General features: G+C 40.8%; 1 protein-coding gene across 5 annotated transcripts in view; it reads right to left on the bottom strand.

Moving 5' to 3' along the window:
* The window catches only part of Bbs9 (Bardet-Biedl syndrome 9), a 453439-nt gene that overhangs the window by 329188 nt on the left and 110736 nt on the right, over nt 1-13515 (bottom strand). For all 5 annotated transcript variants that reach the window (XM_052754897.1, XM_052754886.1, XM_052754921.1 and 2 more), the window contains 2 exons: nt 12124-12298; nt 387-471 (listed from right to left, as the gene is read on the bottom strand). In XM_052754897.1, coding sequence (XP_052610857.1) covers nt 387-471; nt 12124-12298 — 260 coding nt within the window. The remainder of the gene's footprint in view (nt 1-386; nt 472-12123; nt 12299-13515) is intronic.

The following is a 13515-nucleotide window of genomic DNA, read 5'->3' as shown; positions in this document are numbered from 1 at the left end:
GGAGGGACACAGGAAAACTTCAGCTACAGTATGTTTTCAGAGATTCTAGTTCAATGGAAAATAAAGATTTTAAAGCCCAGAAAAGAGAGAGAGAGAGGAGAGAGAAAGAAAGATAAGAAAATAGAAATTTTTAAAAGGTGTTTAAAATTTTGTGTTGGTTTATAAACTCTTAAATGCACAGCTGTAGTGGCATTACCTATGTTCTGGTGTATCATGGCATATAGATGGACATGCTCCACAGCTCAACAACAGCCAATTCAATTTCTGTCATTGATAGAACTGTATAAGAAAACTTATCAAAATATATCTTTCATTTTCTTCCAAGAATTCCCTAACAAATATGATAATATATGGAATTTGACATCTTTATATATTAAAGGCCTTACAACTAGTCTTTTTCCAGAACCGAGTTTTTGCTGTTCCGTCTCCTGCTTCTTATCCGCATCCGTCGCAAAGGCAAGTACTTGGTACCTGTTTGAAAGCGAAGGATACATGACATCATCATTTTTAAAGTAAAAGTCACTTTAAACTTCAGAGGCACATAATCCATAAACATTGTAAAAGACATTTTCTTTAGTTCTAAAAACCTTAAATTTTGTATTGGTTTTTTTTTTTTTTTCTGTGTGTGTGGTTTTATGAGACAGGGTTTCTCTGTGTAACAGCTCTGACTGTCCTAGATCTCGCTTTATAGACCAGGTTGGCCTTGAACTCACAGAGATCCACCCGCCTCTGCCTCCCGAGTGCTGGGATTAAAGGCGTGTGCCACCACCGCCCGGCTAAAAACCTTAAATTTTAATGAGCTTTATTATGACACACAATAGGAATAATCAGCCTGATAAGTGGTATCTGCGTGTCACTACTGTGAACCCAGCACTAGTACCGAGGCTCTCTGGAGAACTGATGTAGCAAATGATGGTGAGAAAGTCTACCACCTAAATACCACATACCAGAAAGAACTTAAATAATACAGAACAGTCAGTGTCGTAGAAATTATTCACACATACGCTATAGAAGTATTATATTTAAACTATCCAGCCAAACTACTTACTGTCGGTGAACTTTGCCAAGTTACTCACTCCATTATAGCTTCCCAGCTATGAAATGAAAATAGTTATTGCTAATCTACAAGAAGAATTTAAAAGCAAATTGTCACAACATGCCCAGTACAGCACCCGGCATGTACATGCTGCTTATTCCTCATCCAAAATGCTTAGGACTAAAGTGTTTCAGAGTTCAGAGGAGGCTTGTGCACACACTTTACAGTCTAGCAACATGATGTAAAAATTCCAAAGTGCTCCGAAAGCCAAGCCTTTTGAGCATGATGTCAGTGCTCAAAATGTTTTGGATAACCAAGAGTTTCACATTAAGAATGCTCAAGCTATATTAGATTCCCTATTATTGATAAAGGGGTTGAAAGGCAAAGAGACAGATATAGATTTATCAAGACAGAGAAATCAGTGACTCACCGGATACTTGATACATTCTCAATAATGGACATTATGAATGATCTACAAATATGTTACGGTTTCCACTTCAATGATAACATTTATCTCAAGCCATTCTTTAAAATAATTTATAAGGGGCTGGAGAGATGGCTCAGTTGTTAAGAGCACTGGCTGTTCCTCCAGAAGCCCTGGGTTCAATCCCCAGCACCCACACAGCAGTTCACAACTGTCTATAACTCCAGCTCCTGGGGATCCCTCACAGAGACATACATGCAGAAAAATACTAGTTGACATAAAATAAAAATATTTAAATGATTTATTTAAATCATTTTTTTAAAAAAGCAAGGTGGTGGTGGCACATGCTTTAATCCTAGTCCTTGGGAGGCAGAGGCAAGTGGATCTCTGTGAGTTCAAGACCAGAATGGACTACAAAGCTAGTTTCAGGACAGCCAAGGCTACACAAAGAAACCCTGTCTCAAAAACAAAACAAAACAAAACAAAAAACAATTTATAATATCACTCAATACACAAATAAAGTTATTCAATAAAGTTTAAGTTTCTTTACTTCCCATTAATTAATAGGATATTTTAGAATAATTATCTACTCTAAATAAAAAAAAACTTCAAGCTGATTCCTTTCCTTAAATTAAATTAAATTTCCTTAAATTCCATTAAATCACAATGATTTGCAATGTTCTTCCAGGGCTAAGACAAAACTTATAAAACAGATATATTCAGACAATCCCTGTTAACTAAGACAAAGATGTCTAAGAACAAAGAAGATGTGGAGGTTCTAAACTCATGTGGATATGCCAAGCCAGGGCTAGGGTGTAGCTCAACAGAGCACTTACCCAGCTTACACAGCACAGGGGCTCAATCCCAGCACAGAACTGTACAGCTACTCAAATACCATACACTGCTATGGTTTGAATGTGTCCCTCAAGTTACATATTAGAAACTCAATTCCAAAATGTTACATGCTTGGAAAAAGGAGCCAAGTGGATGCTCCTCCATTCTCATGAGTGGATCAGCAGTAATTGTGTTGGTTTGACTGAGAAATTTTCCTAGGGGCCCATGTATCTGATACCTGGTCCTCAGCTGGGGACACTCCTTCAGAAGCTTGTGAGCCCTTTGCAAATTGGAGTCTAGCTGGATGAGCGAGGCAGACTTGGAGGTTGTATAGCATAGCCCCACTTCCTGTTCTCTCAATCTCTGCTTCCGCTGTGTGGATGAAAATGTGATCAGCCAGCCTCTCGCTCCTGCTGCCAGGCCTTCCCTGCCTCTCGTCAATGAACTCTATCCCTCTGGAACTGTAAATCAGAATAAAGCCTTTGCTCCTCGCAGCTGCTTTCGTCAGGATGTTCTAGGACAGCAACGGACAACTACCCAGTTACTAAAGCACTTGAGGCTGTAAGGTGCATCTCTAGTCTTCTCTTGGATATATTCCTGTGTCTTCCACCAAGACACAAGAAGACCCTCACCAGGTACCAGAATATGATCTCTGACTTGCCTGTGACTAGAAGCAGAAGAAAGAAATCTCTAGTCTTTATAAACCAACAGGTCTTTGATATTCTGGTCTAGGACACAAAACAGACTATGGCATAAACCAACCTACACTATCCTAACTCGACGTGCAATGTTTCATTTCTAACAACAACAAAAATTAACCTTGAGTCTCAGTAGGACACTAAAATGGCTATAAATTAAGTAGAACATTACAAGGAACAGAAGCTTTCCATTCTCAGACACCTTTGTCTTAGGCAGTAAGAATTATCTGAATATGTCTGTCTCTAAATTTTCATCTTAGCTCTGGAGGAAAAATGCAAAGAACTATGATTCAATAGCCAGAAAGGGAATCTGTTTGAAGTTTTTCATTTAATAATTTCATTATTATTCTATCAAACTTACAATCAACTACAATAACAATGAGCTTCTATACTATGGAAGCTAAACATATGTAAAGTTCATTTCTTCTGTAAATATATAAGAAGGAACTATAACAGAAATTGACAGTGAAAAAAAAAAACTAATACAAGATCTGACTCATCAGGAGCTTCCAAACTTCCTGTGCTGGTCATATTCCAACAACTAAGAGTGTCTCAGGATGCCCTGGGCTCATAGACAGGATGTACAATGTCAGGGGAACACGATGGCACATCAAGTCATTGGGTTCCTGGGGGTTCGGGGCATGAAAGCTGGTATTAAAGATGGAGTAAAACTTTGCCACATTGGTAAGGAGGGAAAATGTATCACAGAGAAGGAAGTAGCACATGGGGCATGAAAAGCCATGGCAGCTAGGGGAAAGGCATGGCAGAGCAGAATGAGTCATGTGATAGAAGGCCTTAAAGGTAGCAAGGAGAGGATGTGAGTTTCGCAAAACCAAGCTTTAAAGTGTACAGCTGCAGCAAATGTCTACACCTTAATCTTGAACTGACCTTCAAAACCCCAAAGGTGACAAAAAAATCAGATCTCACATTCCAAGCTCCAAATAGGGACTATTTTCTTTTTGCAGGTATTGGGGGCAGAAGTAGTATGCAGTTATGACAAGAAATCTCAGAGCTGGTCCTACTATAAACCAACCCTCAGGCAAGTAATTACACAGGTAGTTTACTTCCTGCAGACTCCAGTCTACCAGAAGATGACATGGATATTAATGGGATTGTTGCAAAAATCCAAAGCTCCTTGAGCCCTTTGAAGATTTTATATAGCTACACAGAGTTATTATTCCATCTGAGGACTACATGAGCCCCTAAAGTAGCCTCATTAGCATCTAGACAGCAAGCAAGGACACAACCAACACTGACTCCTGATTTCCAAATCAGACCTGTTCTCTTCCTGGAAGACAACTATGAAGAGTATTGTGTTTCTTAAACATAGTTGGCAGTTACTTAGATGATGACCAACCCATAACAGCATCTCTCTTATGGTTCTTCCTTAACTCCTCTTAACTGTGACCAAGAATGTACATGATGCCCAACAATTCCAAGTAGACTTGGAAAATTTAAAACAAAGAAAGCACTTGATCTTTTTCCTACCATTCAAGTACTCAGTGGTAAGCTAAAGAACAACATCTCCTTTGAGACCGCTGAAGGAAAACGCAGACCCAGGGCAGGAGATGTTGGGAACGTGTCAGAAGTGTACTCAGAACTGAACGGTGCTGATCACAGACACAGCAAATCTGGGTGCAGTGGTGGCATTTTTGACCTAGTGGCCACAAATGCTTAACTGATCCATGGAACACCAATTGCAAGTGCAACCACATGTTTTAGTGACTTGCCATATCACATCATAGAAACAGCAACAGGTTGGTGAAATATGAATTGTTGTCAAACATACTACAAAAGTCAGCTCCCCAAGTCATTTACTTTCAAATGAAACATATTGTCACATCAAGGGGTGCCAGGCAATTTGGTTTATTTTGCTTAACACAATTATTTCCAGTTGCATCAGTTTTCTTGCAAATTTCATGATTTCCTTTTTGATGACTGTATAAAATGCATTGTGTACATAGCACATCTTTATGTGTTCCTTGTCAATGGACATCTAGTCTGGTTCTGTGTCTTGACTGTTAGGAATAAGGCAGCTATCAACACGGGTGTTTGGACTATGTTACAGATATCAGGAGTCCTTCGGATATATATCCAGAGTTGTATTACTTTAATTTTTTTAAGGAATTCCCATAATACTTTCCATAGTGGCTGCACAAGTTTAAACTCTCGCCAGCAAGAATATTAGTCCCTCTTTCCTCTTTCTTCGCCAGCACCTGTGGTCATTTACTTTCTTGATGATCACCACTCTGACCAGGGCTAGGCAGACTCTGAAGCCATTGACTGGTGAGCCTTTAAATGCTTAGTCTTCAATTTATTTAGGAGTGACTGCACGAGTCATTAGGGAAGTAAACTTAAACAAGTAGCTGATACACTTCCTCTAGGAGGCTCCTACATACAGCCTTGTCAGCTTCCTCTGCAAAGCTGTGCAGTGGCCTGTATCACAGCACAGTTTCTCTAGAAACTATAAAAGGGATACTTTCCAAATCTGAAAGTCCACAATCACAGAGGTAAATGAGGCTAGATTATAAACAGCACATGGTTCAACAGAATTGCCCTTAGGAGCCGGGCGGTGGTGGCGCACGCCTTTAATCCCAGCACTCGGGAAGCAAGACCAGGCGGATCTCTGTGAGTTCGAGGCCAGCCTAGGCTACCAAGTGAGTTCCAGGAAAAGGCGCAAAGCTACACAGAGAAACCCTGTCTTGAAAAAAAAAAAAAAAAAAGAAAGAATTGCCCTTAGGAATTCATAAAGAATTAGTTCCAGGACTTCGGCACTCCCACAGTTCCCAAACCCCGCCAATGCTCAAGTCTGTTATAAAAAGTAGCATAGTATTTGCAACACAGACTATGGATATTCCCTTTTTCTTTTTCTTTTTCTTTTTTTTTTTTTTTGTTTTTTGTTTTTTTGGTTTTTTGTTTTTTTGTTTTTCGAGACAGGGTTTCTCTGTAGTTTTGCGCCTTTCCTGGAACTCACTTTGTAGACCAGGCTGGCCTCGAACTCACAGAGATCCGCCTGCCTCTGCCTCCCAAGTGCTGGGATTAAAGGCGTTCGCCACCACCGCCCGGCCTCCCTTTTTCTTTTTCAATACTGAAGATAGAGTACAGTATTCTATCACTGAGCTACAATGACAACCCTTGCTGTAAACAAAATAAAAAACTATGTGGAGGGAGTGCATGTATGTGCATACTTGTGTGCACATACATGTAGAAGCAGGGATTCAAATCAAGTACCTTCTTCTATCACTGTCCACGTTATTTTTTTGCACAGGGTTTCTCACTGAACCTGGAGCTCACCAATTCAGCCACTCTCTCTGACCAACAAAATACCAGGATCCTCCTGCCTGTGCCTTCCCACCACTAGAATTCTAGAGCCACACACGCCATGACAGTCTGCTTTTCACAAGTCCTCGTGCTCCGGTGGCAAGCATTCCACCAGCTGAACTGTCTCACAGCCCTGCTTCACGTGGACCTTAAATCATCCCTAGATTGCTGATAATACCGAATGCAATGCAAATGCTAAGGAAATGGATAGTGTGGGCTGTAGTGTGTAGGAAATAACGGCAAGAGGGAAAGCTCCATTTTATTTTAAATAAGAGATATATTTTTTTAAACATCTTCAATATGAGATTGGTTGAATCTGTAAATGTGGAACCTGCACATGCAGAGGATTAATTGTATGAAAGAAAATCCAGATTCTTTTATAACAGAAAATGGGCTTCAAGAGGTAATTTAGGAGGACAGCTAAGCTAGGCAGAGAGGCCCACATTTGTAATTACAGCACTCAAGAGGCAGAGGCAAGAAAGTCACTGGAGCTTGGGAATAAGGGATTTGCCTGGGCAACAATGACAGCCAACAATGACAACAAATTTAGTGTTTAATAAAAAAGGAAAGCTATAAACATACAGATATATATGGTGATATTTTATTTGTACTGAAATGTGATTTTATTTGCATGTTAATAAATAAAGTTGCCTGCGGTCAGAGCTAATAGCAAGCCATAGCAGAAGCTGGGCAGTGGTGGTGCACACCTTTAATCCCAGCTCTTGGGAGGCAGAGCTAAGTGGATCTCTGTGTGTTCAAGGATACAGCCAGCATGGAGACACACGCCTTTAATCTCAATACCAACCATAGAAGACCTGGAGGTCTGTACAGACAGGCAGTGATGAGGAGGTCATGTGATTGGGTTTACAACCAATGAGAAGGCAGAACAGAAAGTCTATATAAAGACAAACACACAGGAAGTAGCTCTCTTGCTGAAGAGGACAGCAGCAGCAGTGAAGGGTAAGGTTTTTAGCTCTTAGCTCTGACCTCTTGGGCTTTCATCTCTGCATTGGCTCTGTTTCTTATTTAACAAGATGGTTACATCTACAGATATATTTGATGTCTTTCGAACACTTGGTTAGAACTGGGGAATAAGAACATAAGCCTAAGTGAAAACTGAAGACCTTTCAATGGGAAGGGCTAAGCAAGACAATTAAAGTGAATGGCACGAATTCTTTCAGTAGTTTTGTTTTGGGGGCTTAGAGATTTGTGTTTGTTTGCTTTTTAGTTAGCACATAAATATCTTTCATGATTGCATTTTCTTGCATGCTTCGTTTTGGTTGCTCTTCTTCCCTAGCACCTTCCTCCCCCCAACCCCACCCACCCCGTCTCATCGGCCACTTTGTAGCTAAGTAAGCAATTCTGTCAGGAAAAGAGAAGGAAAGATATTGCAAAGTCTGACCACGTGGCCAAGAGGACTGAAACACCAATACCCTTAGCCCCGATGCAGGACAAACGATGTTCTCACAAAAGTAAAACAGGGAGCTGGCAGGGTGGCTGGGAAAGGCACTTGCCGCCAGCCTGATTCAATCCCCAGGACCCACATGCTGGGAAAACAGGACCAAATGCTGCAGGCTGTCCTCTGACCTACATACACACACACATGCACACAATCCCTATATACTAAAAATAAATAAGTGGAATTAAAAAAAAAAAAAGTACAACAGGCTAGTACTTGTTGCTAGGCCTAATGACCTGAGTTTGATCTGGATGGAACCAACTCCCTCAAAGCTGTTTCTCATATCCAGGCATGTACCATGCCACACATGCCCTGCTCCAAACATGTGTCCACACACAGACAAAAATACATACATACATACATAAATGTAAGAAAACAAACTGGCTTGATAGTACATGTCTTCAATCCTCAATTGGAGCTGAGGCAGGAGGATTACAGCTTCACCCAGCCTAAGCTAGAGAGTCAGATCCTGTCTCAAAAGAAAGAAAGAAAGAAAGAAAGAAAGAAGAAAGAAAGAAAGAAAGAAAGAAAGAAAGAAAGAAAGAAAGAAAGAAAGAAAGAAAGAAAGAAAGAAAGAAAAAGGAAGGAAGGAAGGAAGGAAGGAAGGAAGGAAGGAAGGGAAAAGAAAAGAACACCCAATTCTAAATTTAAATCACTTGCAGTTTATATTGACAACAGTAAGTTCCGTGTCTTATCCACAAGCCTATTATATTAAAGCATAGAGCCTGGGTATATGTAAATGTGCATTAACAACAGCCTGGCCAGGAGAGTCCCACACACACTAAAGCTTGAGGCCAAAGTCCATACATGCTCTTATCTGAATATAATTAACTTTAAAGTAGTTAAATATCAATATCAAGATGAAGGTGAATTATATCTTAAAAGCCTATTTTATTAGCCAATTACATTCTATTAACTGACTACAGATAGGCTTAATGAGGCCTCGAGAAAGAGGAACCAGGAGTTTTCATGCTTTTCTCCTTCCTAAATTTCCCTGGTGAGTATCATTTAATTCAATCTATTAAACTAGAAAGCATGCATATATACATCACAGAACTTAATGTTATAAGTCTTCCCAATTGTCCTATGTCTCATGCATTTTTACCATTATAAATGAACCTCATAATGGATAAAGTACGTGGTTTTTTAGTCCTAAATGGAAATGAGTTCAATAGATCAGTATGTTGGAGAACTATCAGAGCTGAAGCAAGACTTTCATGATATTAACCTTACACATTAAAGAAACGTACCAATCGCCTCCTCATAGGATCTCTCCTGGAGTTACTACAAATTAACTCTGAGACACACACACACACACACACACACACACACTGCTGGCTGGTTTCATATCAACCTGACACACAAACTAGAGTTATCTGAAAGGAGGGAACCTCAGTAGAGAAAATGCTTTATGATGGCTATTCTTGCTTGTCAGCTTGACTATATCTGGAAGGAACTATAATCCAGATGTAGAGGGCACACCTGTGAGAGATTTTCTGCTTGGTTTGAAGTGGGTGAATCCACTTCTAGTCTGGACCTTTGAGAAGAAAAGACACACTCCTTTGGTCTAGATCTTGAGGTAGGAAGACATACTTTAATCTGGGCCATATCTGCTACTGGAAGCCTAATAAGGATAGAGAAGAAGGAAGCTTTGATCTTTGCCTGCCTCGCCTCACCTGCTAATACCACCCTTCACTGGCATGGGAGCCTTATTCTTTAGGATTCCAGCACATGTAGAAGACAAGCTGAGACACCTAGCTTTGTGGGGCTGAGCAACTACCACACTCTTGAACTTTCTGTTCACAGCTAGCCATTGTTGGATTATTTGGACTGAAGCCTGTAAGTCATTTCAATAAATTTCCTTATATATATATATGGAGAGAGAGAGAGAGAGAAAGAGAGAGATTCAATCCAAAAGTTCTGTGACTCTAGAGAACCCTGATTAAACAAGCCTCTGTAAGATCCGGCTACAAAGCATTTTCTTAATTACTCATTGATGGCACCATTGTGGGTAGGGCCATCCCTGGGCTGGTGGTCTTGGGTTCTATAAGAAAACAGACTGGGCTGGAGAGATAGCTCAGAAGTTAAGAGCACCGACTGTTCTTCCAGAGATCCTGAGTTCAATTCCCAGCACCCACATGGTGGCTCACAACCATCTGTAATGAGATCTGGCGCCCTCTTCTGTGTACATAATAAATAAATAAATCTTTTAAAAAAAAAAAAAAAGAAAGAAAGAAAACTGACTGAGCAAGCCATGGAGAGCAAGGCATTGAGCAACACCCCTTCATGGCCTGTACATCAGCTCCTGCTTCCAGGTTCCTGCTCTTTCAGTTCCTGTCCTGACTTCCTTTGATGATGAACAGTGATATAGATGTGTAAACCAAATAAGCCCTTTCCTCTCTAACTTGCTTTTTGGGGTCATGGTGTTTCATGGAACAATAATCACTAAGACACACACACACACACACACACACACACACACACACACACACACACACACACGAGTAAGCAATGACAAGTTCAGATCCATGCACTATACCCCACCTGTAGCCCTGCCTGGCAGGAGATAAGACACTAGCCTGGGTGGAAAGCTGAAAAGCAGATGGCCACAGCACCGCCTGAGTTTTGGCAGTCCTGGGAAGACTACACAGATACTTTTCTTAATTCCTCAGACAAAAGGTACTTATTTCCAGAGGCAACACCACAATTAATTCCCTCCAGGCAAGAGCCAAAGGAACTACAGAAGGAAAGCGGCATGGAGATCTGCCACTTCCATCGGCCTCTGTTCAGTCGCAAACATTTGCGTGTTTACAGTACTGACCGCTCAAAAACAAAGGACTTCCACTTGTGAAGGGGGAGACGCCCAGCTGACTGTACACAACACTGGAGTGCAGACAAAATCCCTCTGGCCGCTGCCCAAGAGATTTACATTTCTTCCCACCTTGGGAAATATCACGTGGCCAAAAACAATACGAGCAAGATATGATGTGTGAAGTTCTAAATGCTGCCCTCACAAAGACAATAAACGATGAAGCTGGAGAGCCAGCTTAATAGTGAAGAGCAGATTCTGATTGGTTCCCAGCACCCACATCCAGTAGCTCACAATCACCTGTGACTCCAGTTCCAGGAGACCTGATACCCTCCTCTGGCCTCAAAGGCACCTGCACACATGTGATAGACACAAACACACATAGGCACACACATGCACATAAAAATAAATCTTTATTAGCCAGGCAGTGGTGGAGCACACCTTTAATCCCAGCACTCACTCGGGAGGCAGAGCCAGGTAGATCTCTGTGAGCTCGAGGCCAGCCTGGTCTACAGAGCGAGATCCAGGACAGTCACCAAAACTACACGGAGAAACGCTGTCTCAGGGGGAAAAAAGTCTTTTTTTTTTAAGATAATACATTAAATAACTAAAGATATTTGAAACCAACCCTACTTCTGCTCCCAGAACAGATTTCTATATTCTTTTCTCATTCTCTCTACCAACAATAATTGTTATGGATATTTACCTGGTGGAGAAGAAAATGATTTCTCTCAAACATAACTCAGGAAGATCTGTAAAAATTTCCAGCAAAAGTACACACTATGTTCATGGGGTCACTTCCACATCTTTTCTACAAGGAACTGTTCCTTTGTAAAAATCATTAACATTCATTACAATAATTTTATCTCTTCCCAAAGAGTTTTCAGATGCCGGATGCTTTCTTTGGTATTACAAAATCATTCCACACATGCAAATTTATGTCGCTTTTTTCACTCAATATTACATTTTGTTGTCTGTCTGTCTGTTTATTGTTGCTGATGATGATTTTTTTGTTTTGTTTTGTGAAACAAGTTCTCACTATGTAGCCCCAGCTGTAACTCACTATGCAGACAATGTTGGCCTCAAACTCACAGACAACCACCCGCCTCTGCCTCCTGAGTGCCAAGATTAAAGACATGGGCCACCACATCCAGCCATTGTACTGTCATTATCCAGGGAGTGGTCACATTAATGCTGAGCATTTTCTATTGGTTAGGTGGGAACACACTTAATCTTTATTACAGACCGGTCAGCGCTTCCATTGCTATCTCCCGGGGACGCTGACCATCCAGCCCCAGTGCGCAGCAGGCTGGGGACTCAGACTAACAGCTGCCTCCACTGGACTCCTGGGATCCGCATGCTGCACAGCCTTCTGAATTCTTTGCTTACATGGGTGATGCGCTCTAAGCCAGCCCAGTGAAATTTTACCAAAGAAGCCAGTCTCTCCTTCATTGGCAAAATTCAAGGTCTTCCCAGAAAAACAATTAATGAGTAACAACCAATCACAATAATCACGATTCCAAAGGTAACGCGCAGACTCACTTGTAACTTTCCACTTGTCTGCAAGAGGAGACCGTGATGAAGGAGTCAGTGCGGGGACTGTAAGCAAGAGGGCCAGGCAGAAGAGAACCCGGGAGAAACCTGCCGAAAGCATAGCTTTCCTGCTCAAACACCATCAGCATCCCATCCATAGACTGGATACAAATTAAATCTCGACCTAAGGAAGAATTAGAAGAAATTAGATACCTTATTTTGATAAATTTAATGTTTAATAATCACTATCCTGCTCAAATATATCGCAGTTAACTTTTACCCGCCAAGGCAAATTCAAGATAGTTTCAATTTTAAATTATAACCCAGTGAAAATATCAGGTTAATAATATCAATACATATGCGCATGCCCCAGTTTTTATATTCATAAGATGTTTAAACTTTAATTGTATATTCATTTTATAGTCATTAGGTGTTCATACTTTTAATAACACTTCTTTTATATATTATAAGCCCAAATCCCCAATTTCAAAATAATCCCTAAGAACCATTATGTTTCAAAGATACTGTTTTTCCTAAAATCTGACATACAACAAAAATAGTTCTTGCGGGGTAGTGGTGGCGCACACCTTTAATCCCAGCACTCACTCAGGAGGCAGAGCCAGGCGGATCTCTGTGAGTTCAAGGCCAGCTTGGTTTACAGAGCAAGATCCAGGACAGGCACCAACACTACACAGAGAAACCCTGTCTCAAAAAACAAAAAAAAAAAACAACAAAAAAAAATAGTTCTCCAGGGAACTATTTCTCATTGTCATACGTCTGTCTCATGCTTTGCTGTGACTTAGACATCAAACTGCACACAGGGAGCCAGGGGTACCAATCAGGAGTAGAGTACATACAGAGCATGCAGCAAGCTCTGAATTCAAACCCCAACACACAACACACTAGAACACAAACACACACACCAAATGCATATGCACTCGTGCATGCGCGCGCACACACACACACACACACACACACACACACACACACACACACACACACTCATACACCAGATCACATCCACAGACTGGTTTTAGGTACTAGTTTTGTATAAACCACAGTAATAGACAGTATTGAGAGTGAAAGCATTAATGCTGAAAGATTTATTCCTGGTTACCCTACAAATTGGCTTTGGAGATGCCTTCCACTGTTAATATATCAGTTTTGGTTTTAATACTTCTTAAAATACACTGAGATGAAGATGACAATTTCCATGACATAGTACACAGCCCCTAATCTGAGATTGAATAGTATAGTTCTGCTTATGTGATTAGTGTAGACTAGATCTTGTGACAGAATGCTATAATCATTCTTTCTTCAGCATGTCAATCATGAGTTATCAGCAGACACACAGCTCTCCCAAGTAAAGCATACTTCTAGTCCTCTGTTAGAGACACAGTA

The sequence above is a fragment of the Peromyscus californicus genome, unplaced genomic scaffold (genome assembly GCF_007827085.1).
Source record: "Peromyscus californicus insignis strain IS unplaced genomic scaffold, ASM782708v3 Scaffold_11__1_contigs__length_118956290, whole genome shotgun sequence".
NCBI lineage: Eukaryota > Metazoa > Chordata > Mammalia > Rodentia > Cricetidae > Peromyscus > Peromyscus californicus.
Note: the sequence above shows the minus strand (reverse complement) of the source record. Positions and strands in the feature narration are given on the sequence as shown.